This window comes from Pundamilia nyererei, unplaced genomic scaffold, assembly GCF_000239375.1.
Source record: "Pundamilia nyererei isolate P.nyererei 1_Seehausen unplaced genomic scaffold, PunNye1.0 scaffold00007, whole genome shotgun sequence".
Lineage (NCBI taxonomy): Eukaryota > Metazoa > Chordata > Actinopteri > Cichliformes > Cichlidae > Pundamilia > Pundamilia nyererei.
In genome coordinates, this window is record NW_005187408.1 from 7427745 (window position 1) to 7444502 (window position 16758).

A 16758-nucleotide genomic window follows, 5' to 3' on the forward strand; every position below is an offset into this window, starting at 1 on the left:
CCAAAAAAAACCCCATGAAACTGTTTAGTCAGCACCACTGCGTTTTGCAAAGTAAAACTTGAGTCTATCCATTGTACGGTCCGACCGATACTGTATATTGGATCGGTCCATCCCTAGTCTATAGTGTGTATTAACCACTGATTTTTTTTATTTATTTATTTTTTATATGACTTCACAAAGCAAGATTTGTCAAATCCCCTTTACTGATTAAATTAGTTGGAACAAGTCATTGAATTATTAATACATAAATAATAAATTAATAAAAGCTTGGTGTGAAACAGAGCCACTCAATTAGTTATTGTGGTCAGTATTAAGATCATAAATGCTTTTGACTGGATTTTCTTTAACACTGTTTAGTTTATCTGGTTTAATTATAATTAAAAAATGTCTGCTGAATTAAATTTACTGCATACTGCTGGTAGTGAATCTGGACTTTTACGGAGGGTCAAACGTGAGAGTATTATTTAGTATTATTCATCTGGTTTAACTTGCTTTAATAATTGGAAGCTAACATTGTAATTTAAAATAAAAATTCAGTGGACAGCTGTAGTTTGAAATAGCACACTACTGTCTCTAGTCATTTTCTTGGAATTACTTGGTAGTCTTATTCAGTGAAAATTAAAAGAGGCTGTTAGCTTGAGGCCATCATGTGTTAAATCTGGAGTCTTTCACGATCCTAACAGAGGTTTATAATGCAGGAAGGAGGGCGCTTCACCTTCGGTTGCTCCGAGTTGTTTCTCATCTCATGTAAAGTCCTTCTCTTTCTATTGCAGAAAGCAAGAGGAATGTTTATGACCGATATGGCAAAGAAGGCCTCTCAGGTGGTGGAGGAGGAGGAGGTAAGGAGATATCCGTTAAGGTTTCCATATTCATAAGTTTATCAGTTACTTTATGTATGAAATGCCGACATGCATCAGGTGGAAACAGCTGGACATTTGGTATTTGCATTGGTGCTTTGACAGCTTGTAATGATAGCTGTGTTTGCAGTGTTATCTTTGTTGAAGTGTGGTGCCATTTATAAGCCTTGTTTCTTTTCAATGTTTAATAGGAGGCCATTATGACCACTTCGGCAGCAGCTTCACATTCCGCAACCCCGATGACGTTTTCAGGGAATTCTTCGGCGGCAGAGATCCATTTACAGATTTATTCGGTAAGCCATTTCTGTGCGTGCACTTCAGAGGCACTGATGGGATGTTGTTTTCAGAACTGAAAGAGGGACTGAGGGGATGTGCTTTGGCTATTATTAAACTCATATTTTTATCTAGTCCAGAATATTCACGGATGACCTAAAAATGCTCAGAGACACAGAGCATCCACCAGGCCCCAGTTATCTGTATGTTAAACATAGATTTTTCTATTTCCTAATTAGTTTGCCTATTAGCACACAGCTCCTGCTGTGTAGATTGAGCGTTAGACCCAGGAAGCCTTCAGGAAAGCCTGTTGCTAATCCCCCACAGGACTGTAATGTGCATTTCCAATGCACTAAGCACTCTTCGCTTCACCTCACTAAATGTCGCATGAAAGAAAACGCTGAGTATCCCCGCTGGATGTTGGCTTCAACCTCATTACATTTCCTCGGTTAGTTAATTAATTAGGATTTAGATCGTTCATTTTGTGAGCCTCTCTTCACATAATCTTTATGATAAATTCAAACAAATATACACCCACACTTATAGACAGGATTGTTCCATTCTTCATTTTCCTTTGCACAAGTTTAGATGAGTTAAATGAGAGATAAAACTATAATGAGCCTTGTAACAAAGAGTAAGGAGCGAAGAGCTAGTTGATCTTAACTGATTGAAGTCACCGTGTCTTGAGGTGCCATCCAGTTCATCCTTTGAAGATGCCGATATTTGCGTTCAGTGTGATCTAGTAAAACACGTTTAGTTGCTCTACCAGGTTGTCTGCGATTGGAAGGCATGTGTAGTTCACCCTGTGTGCCTCTAAATATGGAGCTCAGACGCAGGCAGACGATGGATTTGAGAGTCTGCATCACTCAACTGGAATGCTTTCAAAAATAGCTTCCGTATTAAAACAAAAGCAGATGTAATAACGGCAAGTGTGTGTCTGTGTGCGTGCTGTGTGTCAGAGCGCATGTAAAACACGATATAATTCGAACACTCGAGCACGGCTGTGCATTTTGGACTTGACAGGAAAAATTTAAATATTAAAAATCATTAAATATGACGCTTAAATAAGAACCACAGAACTGGAGCTAGAAGGGAGTCGTCATGTTTCATTATGTAAACTTGTGTCCTTCTGAACACGGGTAAGCACAGCTGTTGCTGTTTGCGCTCTTCGGTAAACAGTGAGAGCAAAAATGGCAAACCATGGAGTCTGCATGCAGAAGAGTGAAGTTTATCTGCAGTTAAACTACAGTTTAAACTTTATTTTGCTTGATTGGTATGCACCCGGAGAAGGTTTTAAAGTCATCTGCCTTAAGTTTATTTAATCTCCATGTTGGTGTGTTTCTTGGTTTCTATTAACATGGCAAATCAGAGGAAGATTGACATATGTTTTAAAAGCCCATCAAGCCTGGAGTCCTGACTGTCCAGCAGCTGGTCCGGTGGATCACTCGGCTACCGCGGAGCGTCCAGCAGACTGCGGGCGGGGTGTGTTTGGAGACAAAAACAGAATCGCACAGTGCTGAGGGCCGAGCTGCCTGCCAAGAACAGCACACTCTTATTCTCAGATGAAAATGTGAAGACGTGGACAAGGAGCAGATGACTGTTTTATACTTCGGGACAGCTGCTTTTAAAACACAGCTTATATAATTCAGTTTTCTAAACTGTTTTCATATATTCAGACCGCCTTGTTAAATCCCCCCCTGCTTTTGTACACTGTGATACTGCCCTTTCACTTTCTTCATGCTCTGTGAGGTGTTACACAGGCGTGGCACATTCTTGGCTGTTTAATCTCCGGTCTGTGCTTGACATCTCTTTTTAAGTTCTGCCAGAGTACATGAGCACGAGAGCGTGTTCCTTCTACTTAAGAATGACTCAGCTTTTCTTCCAGCTATCTGTATGTGCACCACTGTAACAATAATTAAATCACAGTCCGAGTGTTTAAACGGCCTTCCTCAGCACTCCCGTTCCTCACTTTCTCTCAGCGAAGCCTGCTGTCATTCTGACCTCTTTGCAGGAGCTCAGCTGTCTCCTCTAAGGTCTTTAAGGTAAATGGACAGTAATGTGGTTGCAATAGCAGTCAGCAGATACTCTTATTTTAGGCTTTCAGTCAGAGGGAACAAGCAAAGCTTTCTTGCCACTGCCTCAGTACATTCAAGGTTGAAGGAGGAGTCTTCTTTCAGCAAATGGTGCCAGTGATCCAGCCTTATCCTGCTGGGCTGACCCAGATTGGCAGAGCACAATTAGTAGGGCGTCCACAGGGCTTTAGGAGGAGAATTAGTGGTCGGCACTTTTACAGTTTAGGGATAAGATTGTTCCAGAAATTGCAAACGGATGCTCTGATATTCACCACAGCCTTAATTTGTTTTAAAAATTTGTATCAGGTACTTAAATATTTTAGGAGCTGGCAACTGGCTGGCTGTACTCGAGGGAAAAAACTGTACTTCCTGTCCAGCTCCAAAGAACCACACTTAGTTTGAGACTGCTGGAAGGAGAGCAAAGCTAAAGATATTCCTGACTTTATCCTCTTGTGAGCAAGTGCCTCTCACCTGACCTCCTCAGAATAAGATGATATTTTTTGCATAATGGTACTCAAAAAACAAACAAACCAAAAGCCAACAAATTAAAGGAACACCTAGAAAATGCATCAGATCTCAGTTGGGAATAAAAACATGCTGAATGTCTGAAATTATCAGCCTACAGAGGACCGAATTAAAAAAACACACCAAAAATCAAAGTGAAAGAAATGATGCTGCAGGCTAGTCTGTTTAGCTAAAATTTCATTGCAGCAACTGAGAAATGTTCATTTATATAGCCTCCATGTGTCTGCCCTGGGGTTTCTCCTCCCAGACCTGGACCAGGTAATCACTGAACCCTTCGGCAGTTTGAGATGAACCCTGGTAGCATCAGATGGACTGAAACAGGACGTCTCAGAGGTGTTATGTTGGATTTAGGTCAGGCCAGCACGGGGGACATTCAGTACTGTTGATTCCTTCATCCTCCTGGAACAGCCTGAATATATTCTACCCATATGAGGCCGGGCATTATGTACCACGAGGAACCCAGGACCCACTGTACTAACACTGGGTCCAAAATTCTCCCAATACCTGATGGCAGTCAGGGTACCGTCCACCATGGATATGCCTCCCCACATTATCACTGACCTACCATCAAACGGGTCATGCTGAATGATGATGATGCGGTCATCATAACATTGTCCACGTCATCTTCAGACCCTTGCACATCTGTCACATGTGCTCAGGGTAACTTGCTCTCATCTGTGAAAAGCAGAGGGCATAAGGGCATCTCTCAAAGTCTCTGTTATCTCACCCCAACTGGTCGCAGCAGATGGCCGCCCCTCCCTGAGCCTGGTTCTGCCGGAGGTTTCTTCCTGTTAAAAGGGAGTTTTTCCTTCCCATTGTCACCAAAGTGCTTGCTCAAAGGGGGTCATATGATTGTTGGGTTTTTCTCTGTATCTATTAAGCGCCTTGAGGCAACTTTTGTTGTGATTTGGCGCTATATAAATAAAATTGAATTGAATTGAAGTAAACTTAATGGGATAAATTAGGAATTATGTTGTGTTTCTTACAAAACACAAAAGTGCTCAGCCAGACTAAAAAAACAAGAAGTTTTAGTGCACAGGCATATTAATAAATAAGACAGAATAAAGGAACTGAATAAAAGGCGTTTTGCTTGTAATGAAACTGTGTGTGACGTCTGAAGTACAGAAATAACACCATATAAGACACATGTTGAGCTAAAAATGTTAGAGCTCTTGCAACTGGCGTTTGAGCTGTGCAGGCGTCTCTCTCTTCCGGAAGATGATTGAATTAAAAAGAAATAAAAATGTTTTAACACTCTGAGTCGGTTTTCTCTGTTCTATCACGGGGACAAAAGAATCGGGGTTAATATGGTGTAGCTGCCAATTCTGGTATTTTGTGGTACATGCCAGTCTGGCTCCACTGTGGGAGAAGTGAGCACAGGCCCCGCTAGAAAATGTTGGCCCTTGAGGCCGGCCCCATGAAGTCTGTTTCCGTTTGGTCTGAGACATTCACGCTGGTGGCCTGCTGGAGGTCGTTTTGCTCTGGCCGTGCTTATCCTGCTCCTCCTTTCACAAAGGAGCAGTAATAGTCCTGCTGATGGGTTAAGGACCTTCTACGGACCCGTCCAGCTCTCCTAGAGTAAAGTCTCCTGCTCGTGAGACTGGTGACTGGATGACAGCAGACAGTTTGGCAGTGATGTGTCCATTTAAGCGAGCATGTATACCATAACAAGGTGAAAGTGATAACATGTCAGATTAAACGTGGAGTTTTGTCCCTGCTCCTGAAAGATGTTCTGTGTTACTCACAAATTACTCTGATTTCATTCACAGCTGATGATCCCTTTAATGATTTCTTTGGAGGCAGTCGCAGTCACCAGAGGGGGCCAAGGATGGGTGGATCGCTCTTTGGTTTTGGGGGCTTTCCAGCATTTGGAGGTAGCTTTGGGGGATTTGATTCAGGTGAGTACATAGAGAGGATTATTGAACAAAAGAGGAAGAATTTCCCTATTTTAGTTCTCTTCTCTAATGTTTGTCTTCTGTTAGGTTTTACCTCATTTGGAGACATGGGTGGGGGAGGATTCACCTCCTTCTCTTCATCATCATTTGGCGGCGGGGGAGGAGGAGGAGGAGGAGGAGGAGGAATGGGTAACTTTAAATCTGTATCAACCTCCACCAAATTCGTCAACGGCAGAAGGATTACCACAAAACGGTACCCAAATGTTCAACTCTGCAATCTTTATAAGACTTCTGACATTATCCCGTCTTCTTGATTTCCAAAGTGTATTTTGTCTTTTTATTTATGGATTTATTTTATTTTATTTTTACGTTTGACAGGATCGTTGAGAACGGCCAGGAGCGGGTTGAAGTGGTAGAGGATGGTCAGTTAAAATCTCTAACTGTTAATGGTAAGGAGCAGCTCCTAAGACTGGATAACAAGTAATTATCTCGCCTCAACATAGAGTTTTGTCATCTGGAAATCTCCGGCAGTCGGTCTCTCCTCTCTGTGTCCTCCTGCATCTCATTTCCCAAAGAACAATTTTCTCATTTTAGTTTAGCTGTGAGGGGAGGCAAGAGACATTTCCACAGTATTTGTATATTTGTATTTATTCCATTATTTTTGTGGGACCAGCTTGCTGGGAATTGTTTTTGTTTTCTACAGTAAATTGAATTTTACTTTAACTTCTGCGACAGAGCTTGGTACGTACTATACGTATATATAAATATAAATAGTTTTTTTTTCCTTTCGGGGTGTATATTGTCTTTGTTGTTGGAGGGGGGGGAAAAGGTAACACAAGATGCTGTACATTTGACTTATGCATGTCATTTTTGCTCTTTACATTTGACCAGTTTAACCAGTTTAACAAGTGAATGAGGAAAGCTTAACCACCTCACCCTAATGTCTTTAACTTGGACTTCACCTTGCTAACCTGTTTGCTATTACCATGTTCACGCGTGTGTAATAATATGAACAGATCATTAATAAATTAATTGTAACAATGTGCATTTTTCTCACTTTTGCATTTTTGTGTATTTTGGGGGGAAAGGACACACAGTGTGTTTTTGGTTTGTTTGTGCATGATCGCCGATTCCCAGCACTGTTACCAGACGCACAGGGTCTTTGTACAAAGAACAGCAAAATAAAAAGTTCAGATTTAGATAATAAACTTTGTGCAACGTGAAGGGAAGTGCTGCTGCAGTCACCCTGGTGTCTGTGTGATGCTTTTTCTTTGCTTGAGTGACTTTCTTTATTGCCTCACTCTTCCTGGATGTGTGAGTCTTCTGCTTGCGCCCGTTCACTGTTTAAAAGCTGCTTCACACAACCGCAATAAAAGAAACCGCAGCGGCTGCTTCTTTCGCACACTCACTCTCAGTCAGAGCTCACCTTGTGCTTCATTTTGTAACCCACTAATGCCTCAGTTTCAGTGCAGGTCACTACACAATGCACTGTTTGCTTCTCACTAAAATAATGCTCCTAATCATTTTACCAAGAGATCATGAGGAAAACAGCAAAGATAACACACCCTGATTATTTATTTTTATTTTTGGTTTTTTTCCCCCCCCCTCTCATAGGTATGCTTTACTTTTAGGTGAAATTGAAGCAACAGCCTCCCTTCTATTTCATTTCCACCTCTGCCTCACCCTTTATAGCAGTTTAATGCGCTATTGTAAAAGTGCTGATAGTGGCCCTGATCTGATCCAAGGTAGAAGTAACTGGACTGATCAGTTTGGTAAAAGCTGTGTCAGATAATAGCAGAGAAAGTCCTTGATTACAAGCACACAAACATGTTGTGTTCAGAGGCATTAAAGGTAGGTGTGTGTGTGCGCGCTTGCACAAACATTTGCCACGATAGACTCAGTTAAACTGGGTTATGTGTATGACTGCAGTTTGTTTTGAGGTCACTGTGCACAGAGTATGTGTGTGTTAAGGAATGTGCTCGGGGCTAGTTTATTTACACAAGCCCCGCTGCATATTTTTGCAAAAGAGCAATCAGGAGTGGGAAAGCAAAGAAGAAGCAAAGGGCAGGGTGAGGCTTTAAAACTGAAACGTTGATGCAGAAACACACCATTTGGTGCCTGCGTTTCTGTTTCAGTGCTGTGAAGACCACCTATCATCCTATTTGACGCTTTCACCCCCCTCCGCAAACCGCTGATTTCAGATGCGCGTGCGCAGTCCTGTTGCTAGGTGACATTGCAGCCCTGTATGCTCTCTCTCGTTTTCCCACTCATATCTCTGTATGTGTAAATGTGCTGCATACATTAGGGATTGTTGTTGCTAATGTAAATGAGGATTATTAAACTGCACCAAGAAGCAACGAAAATTTGGACACCACATTTGATCACATTGATGTGATCTCGATGTCCTGTGGTGGTCTAATATATATATATATATATATTTAAGCGATTAAGCCCTTTAAAAGAAGAGCGGAAGCGACTAAAAAAGGTGTTACCTGAGCAGGGATTTTCTGTGGTACTATAGCTCCCCCTCCTGGACACTCGGGTTGTGTAATTTATTAGATTAACTACAGTTCCCAGAACACCGGCGCTCTAAACAGGAAGTATAATTTTGCCGCTGCTTTAGTGACTTTTTCTTTTTATATTGGCACTATTTAAAGTAATAAAGTATGCCGAATGATCTATCAGCCATCTGTATTGATGGTATATCAATACATGCACAGACGGTTATCAGAGGATTGTTGTGATAGCGTGAAAAGCTAAAAATGAGGTAAATCTTAATCAGGTTCCGCTATAAAAAGCCTCTTTTTGTTTGTTGGCTTTTTTTTTTAAGTCTCATTTATTCTTGTTTGTTAGCAAAACGTTTACCTGGTGCAAGTCTAAAATGTGTTCATCTATAATATATGCTTGGATTAAACGCATTTTGACGCCTTGAATGATAAAAAAAAAAAATTAATTATCTACTTGTGTTGATAATATTTTTTTATTTAACCTTTATTTATACTTGTTGTCCCATTGAGACGCAATGTCTCATTTACAAGAGAGACCTTTTCCCGACAAACATTAAAATTTCAACAATAAAAGATACAATAAATTACCTTGCTGCTTATTTTATTTAAATTAAAAAAATGGGCCTCAATGTGTAGAATTTGGTGAAAATGCCGCATTAAATAAAGAATATAAATTAAATTAGCTTCATGATGTTTCCTATTAAAGAAGATTAATTGTTGCTTTTTTTAAACCGCACGTTTCAATGTGAAAGTGGCCACTAGGTGACGCTGTTTGTGAGCAATAGACAGCAGGACGTCATGATCTCTCTGAGAGCAAAAGCTCACAACATCTGGAGCCTTATTGAAATAAATGGAGCAACAAGTGACATATGTGTCTTTTAAATTAAATTCAAATAAAACACAGAAGAAGCCCATCAGTGTTCATAATTTGAATCTCAAAACAGTTTTGCAGTAAAAATAAAGGCCCTTTATTTCTGTAACAGGCCATTGTAGTGATTAAGGTGTGAAGACCAAGGTCCTGCAGCTCTCTTTCTCTCCATCCATCTATTCCAGTATGACACGTTACTGTGATTTCCTGTCCCATGTCATGAGAGATGGCTTCCTGTTGGCTGAAAGCAGCATCCTGTTTTAATCCCCCCCTCTCTCCGCCTCGCCCGCTTGACAGCTTAGCATGAAACCTGAAACCATTGGTCACTTTATGAACAATGGCAAAGATAAGCTGCCAGTTTCCCTTTGGCTGTGTCTCTACAAGACTGTATCTCCCTGTGCTCTGCAGCAGAGTCGCATCAGCGCGCCACCAGATGTCTTGAACCTGGGGAAGGTGGACTGTTGAAAATAATCTGGTCTGTGGTTGTAGTTGTCATGTAGGGTTAACGTCCTTCTGAACAGTGATTTATTTTAAGCTTCCACAGTTGACAACTAAAGCTCCAGCCTGCTGCAAGTAAGGCTGCCTTTGTCAGTCACACATGGATTTTGTGTCTGTGTGCGTTTGCGTGTTAACCTGGGCGTTTACGCCTGTGCTCCTGCATTTCAGTCTAGACGGTGTGCTTCAAGCAGGCTTTACACACACACACACACACACACACACACACACACACACACACACACACACACACACACACACACACACACACACACACACCATTGTTCAGCCTGCAGACAAATGACAGGCACTCTCAAGACAATAGCTGCAAATGAAAGCATCCAGGAACTCAACTGTGTTCACTCAAATGAAGTCCTTGATCCAGAAAATAAAAGGCTGCCTTTATGAATGCACACACAAAAAAAATCTCATTATCATCACTGCTTTTTGATATTGTTGTTGTTGAAATTAATTAACTGCTGATGGATTATGGAACTTGATAGCAGAAGGAATCTTATCACTGGACCTCTAATGGATGCAAATATTGATCCCCAGGAGTAAAGGAGGCTGGGACGAAGCACGCACCCTTGAAGTCGCATGCATTTTAGCTTAATCCAGCCGTCTAACCTCACCTGATAGGATCATGAGACAAATGCAGGTTGGGATTAGTCCCCCTGCCCACACACCCCCTCCCTTCAAACTGCAGCCTTGAGAATAAAGCCACCAATTGTCCTGTTGTCTGGTGGTCTGCTGGGAGCAGGTGCCTCCATGTGGGGGTCAGCTCGTTTACATCTTTGTGTGTGTGTGTGTGTGTTCAGTTTTTAAAAAAAAAAAAAAAGCTGATTTGTAAACTCTAGAGTGAAGAAATTCAAGTCTGGGGTTAAAACGGGCGCCTAAAGTTTAGAGAAAATAACTACATTCAGCCAGTTTTAACCTTAAAGCATTTGTGACAAAAAAGAAATTGGGCTTGGGTCAGAATGGATGACCCGCAGTAATAAGGTCCCTATTCAGAGGGAATAGAAATCCAGCAAAGGTTTTTTGTCTCTGTTAAGGCCTGAGCTCAAGCAGTCGTGTTTGATTGCCTCTAAACCCCCTTGAGCACCACCTGAAAGCATCTGAAGATCTCCTTCTAAAAATCCCATCGACCTAAAGCGAAGAGAAAACATGGAGGACACCTTTAGAAGGATTATGTTTATGCTCGCGCAGGTACAGTAGATGGTGGCTCAAACGAAGCTGACGGGCCTCTGATGACTTCTGATGAGTTTAATGCTGGACTGTTACACGCTGTGCAGGGGATTTTCTATTTTTATTTTGTATTTTTTGGGGGGGGTGGGGTGCTGCTGCAGACCCTCCTCTAAATGGGACTGGGTTCAGCACGGCGAGCATCTGGCCTCCTTTCTTCTCCTCTCCACTGCCTTAATTACACAACACAATAGCGATGAGATCTGCCTGTAATCTCCCAGCATAATAAGTCCCCCCCTTCCAACCCACCCTCCCTCCCTTCTCCTATACCCTGCCTGCCACTAATTCAATATAAATGTAAATTACCTAGAGAAAAGAATAACCAAATCTCATTTTATTTACATGACTAATCACAATAAAGTCGGGCAGATGAAATATGAATGAAATATATGGTTGGGGTGTGAAAGAAAAAGGGGTCCGTGTAGCCTTGGGGACTCTTTGAACCTCTCGTTTTATCTCATCTTTCTTGTTTCTTGTTGGTTACATCAATATACCTTTTGGACTGAACTTGGTGTAATAGATGTGTGTATCTAGTTTTTTTTTTCCACCCCTCTCTCTCGCTGCCTGATTGTATTCACACTGCCAAGAGCATGAGAAGGTAATATGTTTTCCTTTCAGCTCACTTCACATCTCATGTCAGAAGGCTGGAATTCTCAGAGGCTACGTGGGGGGTGGGGTTGGGTGGGGTGGGTTTAATGTTGATTTAAACACCTCGGGCAAACCATCCAGACAGCGAGGAGCTTAGGTGTGATTCATTGCCATTCTGCTCTGCTCACACCCACAGACGTCTCAGCTGAGGACCCCATGGAGGACATTCGCCGCCGCAGACAGAACACGCTTCCTAGCCTGGGCCTGCACCAGCGTCACCTGAGGAACTCTGCCCAGAACCCACCAGAGGAAGAGGGGGAGAGCCCGGGACAAACGAGAGGTCCGCCCACCCGCCCGTGTAGGGCTGATTAATTACCAGCACACATAGGCCCACCCCCTTTAAAGAGCAGAGTCTTAATAAGCGCAGCTAATTGTCTGCTTTTGTGTTTGATGGCCACACAAAGGAGGATGACGAAGAGTGGCGTGTTTGATTGGCAGATGTAAACAGAGAGGACAGAGATGTTCATTAGGCAGCTCTGTTCTAGCTCGCAGTAACGACCAGGGGTCAGAGTCCACCCTCTGTTTTCCTTCATGGGGTCAGGAAGTCATGCACAAAAGATGAGCAATTATCTGCAACACGCAGCCGCTGAATGCTTTATAATAGCGGCTTTGTTAGTTAAGGAGGGGACTTTTAATTTCACTGTACATAGTTCCTGCTGCGACACAAACAAAGGCCCTAATTCTCTCCCTGAGATAATGACACAAACTACTTAAATATGGGTCCTCAGAGAGAGGAGTGGTTTTAAGTGCTGCTGCAAACTAAAGCTCAGAGTTTTAACTGCGAGTAGGAACCCTTCATACTGCTACAGGCAGCCTCTGATATATTTAATGATAGGTGATCAATCCTTTACAAAGACAGCTTTTAGTTGCCAAGTCATTAACAGCTTTAATTTGAACAAAAACCAGGAGAAAAATGCTGAAAGGCCCATCCAAGATTTCTCTTAATTTCCACTTATGCATTACACCTAGAGGAGCTACTCGCTCATGAAGCTCCCTGCACACCGTTTTTGTGCTGATGTTAAAGATTCCACAGAGCATTGCTGACTTTTACACACCATCCTCCTCAGGACTCAGAGACCCCACTCTGTAACTTTATGTGATCTGCTGCTTTGTGGGTGTGGTTCCTAAATGCTTCCACTTTGCAATATTGCCACGTGATTATCGAATATCTAGGTGGGAAGAGATTTAACAAACTGACTCACAGTATTATGCTTGAATTTAACAAGCTCATTACAACAACCCATTCTTTCACAATTGCTTGTAAAGGCACGTTGTGTGGCTACCTGTCAGGTTTCTTTAGTTTTTATTTTTTACACTTGTGGCAGTGGGACTGAAAATACCTGAATTCAAAGAGTAAGAAGTGTGACATGATACTGTTGTCCAAGGATACAAGGGAGACAAAAACTTTAATCTACTTTCACCGGGAAACTTTATTAGCTAAACCTTTTCAAGCCAATGACGTAGCAGTAGCTCACTGCATTTATGTAAACAGTCAAATGCTGATAAAGTTCAAACTGAGCATTAAAATGGGGAAGAAAGGTGATTTAAGTAACTTTGAACGTTATTTCAGTAACAGCTTGTATACTGAGATTTTCCCACACAACCACCTCTGCCTAGTGAGCAGTATTTAGTTAGCTGAGAATGGCCAGACTGCTTCAAGCAGTAAGGAAAGCACCTTAATACCTTAGTTGTCTGCAGAGGAGCATCTCTGATAAGCAGATGGGCTACAGCAGCAGAAGACCACACTTGGTGTCACGTGACCAACATGGAAACGCTGATTCATCCTGCCTTGTTTTGAAAGTTCAGGCTGGAGGCGTTGGTATAATGCTTTATGGGATATATTTTTTTAGCAATTAATTTAAATCCACAGCCTATCTTAGTGTTGTTGCAGACCATGTCCATCCCTTTATGACCACACATCATTAAACACATCATTAAAATGAGTTCATTGTACTCAAATGGCCTCCACAGCCACCAGATCTGAATCCAATGAAGCATCTTTATGTCGATATGACCCAAAATCTCAGAGGACTGTTTGACTCTATGCAGTTAATGCAATTAAGGCAGTTCAGAAGTAAGACAGCAAACCTGTATAAGCAAGCTGTAACGCTTCCTGTCTAGTGATTGTGATTCATTATGAATGTGTTGCTTAGTGTATTTCTAGACAGTAATTGGACTACTCAGTGAAATCTGAGTCATTTTCTAAGAGTACTGAAGCTATGAGCTCAAAAAAGCCTCGTAACTCATGAAGGACGCAGGCACACACTGATCATGATCGAAAACTAAGTCCAGCCATCTCACTAACCTGGCTGTCTTAGAAAATCCTCAGTATCTCTACTGCTTCTATCCAATAAAGACACATTCATTTAAAACTCTTATAAAAGCATCGTCAACAATCAGCAGGAGGGGTGTAGTGTAGTGTAGTGACGTGAACTCTTTACAGTCTCTTCCCAAATCTGATGCAGTTGAAGTTTTTCTGCACATTTTGCTTGAATCACCACAAGAACGGTGGCTCACTGTGCTCCCGAGCTGTTATGTCTCGGGAAATTTATATGACAGGCACACTGTGACCAAGCTAATCCACTTTTAAGAGTCCTGCAAGTGATTTATTCACATTAATAAAACTATTATTTACAACTCATAACGTTTAAATAAGCTAAAAAGTGAAAGTGAGAATAAATATGATGATTCTAATGATTTTTCCCCCGTTTTCTTTTAATTTGAAGGACACACAGACAACAAGAGGAAGAAACTGTGGCTAAAGGAGGCAGAATCCAAAAAGAAAAGAGCTCCTCGACACTTCCCGTGGTTCAGTGGATTTGGTGCCTTCTTTTAAACGCTTACACACACACATAGCGGTCGGCAGAAGTGCCATCCATCAATCACATGTGGCATTAGTTCATCCTCGCTTTGTGTCAGGGGCCCAGCAGCCCCACCGTTGCACCACATCTCTCTCTGTTTATCAGCTGCAGACCTCACTTCAACGTTTTGTCTTCTTCTGTTCGAGATACATTTTAGTAGCTGTTGCTGTATTTATCGCGTGGATGTACAGAGAACTTAAATTACTCTCTTGAACTTTTCCACTGTTTGCAGCGTGTTTTTTGGGGGAGTGATTTTGTGTTTGAAAGGGTTCAAGTGGAAGTAGAATTACAGTATCGAGCCTTGTTTATAAGAAGCATGAAAATTACTGGGCTAATACTGTGCAGCGTGTGAGAATAAGCAAAGGTCAAAACTATTCAGCCAATCCTTCGTTCAGCAGAGACAAGGCGAGAGAGTAAAATGAGAATGAAAGAGAAGAGTGAGCTTTATTACGGAGGGACTGACGTTTCTTGCTCACTCCCACATGAAAACTCAACAACTCCATCCACTCTTTACCTCTGCTTCCACGTCAAAGCCAAAAGTCCTTATTAACCCCTCTCAAAGTGTTGTGGTTTTTTGTAGGACTCTTTGTATTTAGTGGATTCAACAACATGTGGGTGTTTTTGTAAAAGATGCGTCCTTGACAGCTTGTTGTCATGATGACTGTGAGTGGAAAACATCTGAGAAATGTTCATTTTTTATGGACTCTTAAAATTAAATGCTTAAAGCAAAACACGTCCTTGAAGATTGTCAGTGTTTATCCTTCTGTATCACTATTATCGCAGGAAGATCTTCGCTAATTGCCAGTACTGATCTGATCAGTTAATTAAGAAAAGGCTTACATGTTGTAGACGCACAACTTTCAGCTCTGTGAGGTGTAGTATTATAATCAGAAATATTGGGAACGGTACGGCTAAGATGATGAGTTAGATTTGCTTTTTTGTTTTAGGTCTGCAAAACAGCTAACATACACTCAGCTGGTCTCAATCTTGGATAAATGAGGAGGACTGCCCCATGAAGGGAAATCTGGGCCAAATCAAGCATTTGGCTCATCAATAAGATTTTCATATGAATTCTGTTGAGGCCGACAATAACAAGCACCAGTGGAAGAAGACAACTATATGCAGATGGTTGGTGTGACAGAAGAGGACACAAGGGTTCGGGTGAGATGAGGCAGATGAGCCACTGAGAAGAAGAGTGTGGAGTTTCCCTCGCGTCCACGTGAGCTCTGTGTGGCTACTTCCCACCAGACACGTACGCTGGTTAATTGGTGACTCTAAATTGGCTCTAGGTGTGATACTGAGCGTCAACGGTTGTCTGTCTCTCTGTGTTAGCCCTGTGACAGATTGGTGACCTGTCCAGGGTGTACCCTGCCCTTCACCCTATGACAGCTGATAGGCTCCAGCCCACCCATGACACTAAACTGGATAAGTGGAAGAGGACAGATGCATATTTCCTATAAGAAAAGGCCCCCGTACTGCACAACTACAACAGGACTGCTTGGAAAGGGAACCGTATGCTCCATACTTTTATTCTTAGACTCTATTAAAGTAGTTTGTGATCAGCTTGAGGCAGTCCATCAGTTCATCCACTGCCTGAAACAAGTCATTTTAGCTCCCTTCATGTCTCTTTACAGCTACTGAGGTGAAACCTGTTTAATATAAGCCACTGTATTTGTATATAACAGAAAACAAGATATAAAAATCCACTTTAACATTTGAACAGCTCTGAACGATGGTCAGAAGCTGCAAGCCAAAGCTCAGACATTCATGACAATCGAAGCGTGAACACAACTCGCTGTAAGTGGAATAAAAAGCACAGCTACTTTTTCCCACAGCAGTCTTGTTGATATAACGCAGGTGAGCGCAGGTGTCACTAATTATCTTAATTAAAGCCCTGCACCTAAATAAAGCAGAAGCTATGGTGCTGTCATTAGCAGCAGCTGTGTTTACCTGCCATTTAATGTCAAAATGTCTGCTGCGAAAAAGGTCTATTAATGATCCAAACAGTCCCATGAGTCTTTGTGGTCATCAGTGCAGAACTGATCCTTACTCAGAAAATCAAGCACACATTAAATAAGACAAGTAGGTGGGAAAAAAGTACAAATAACACCCACAAGCAAGTAAACTGAAAATACCAATACACACGAAAGCTCTAATTTAAGCAGGTGCATTGTTTGCACTAAATGTGTGGAAATGACTCCGAACACCCACAGCAGTCAATATGTACACAGACGTTTTAGATGATGAAAAAAGAGCGACCCGTTTCTGTTTATTTGATTCTTTAATGAATGACTTTTAATCGTGGTTTGTCACTCACAGTCTTCTTAGCATAAAACAAAAGAGTGAAAGAAAACATCTGAAAGCTTTCCACTGGAAGTATTTTTTAAAAACCCATGTAGGCTAAATATATGACATATTACCGCCTATAATGAGCCGGGGTAAGTTGAGCTCGTGTGTCTCGGGCTACTTGGCAAATTTAAGTAAGATATTCACTCTCCTTCTAGCTCTATCCTGT

At 41.8% G+C, this 16758-nt stretch overlaps 1 protein-coding gene across 2 annotated transcripts in view; it reads left to right on the forward strand.

The window, feature by feature from the left end:
- Positions 1–14979, forward strand: part of dnajb6b (DnaJ heat shock protein family (Hsp40) member B6b) — a 27465-nt gene extending 12486 nt beyond the window's left edge. The window contains exons 4-10 of one of the 2 annotated variants that reach the window (XM_005722778.1): positions 774–839; positions 1049–1150; positions 5497–5625; positions 5710–5875; positions 6001–6071; positions 11519–11662; positions 14109–14979. In XM_005722778.1, coding sequence (XP_005722835.1) covers positions 774–839; positions 1049–1150; positions 5497–5625; positions 5710–5875; positions 6001–6071; positions 11519–11662; positions 14109–14218 — 788 coding nt within the window. In that variant the 3' untranslated portion in view covers positions 14219–14979. Of the gene's footprint in view, positions 1–773; positions 840–1048; positions 1151–5496; positions 5626–5709; positions 5876–6000; positions 6668–11518; positions 11663–14108 lie in introns of those variants that run through there. The other variant, XM_013915537.1, reaches the window with a different exon arrangement.
- Positions 14980–16758: the final 1779 nt, after the last annotated feature.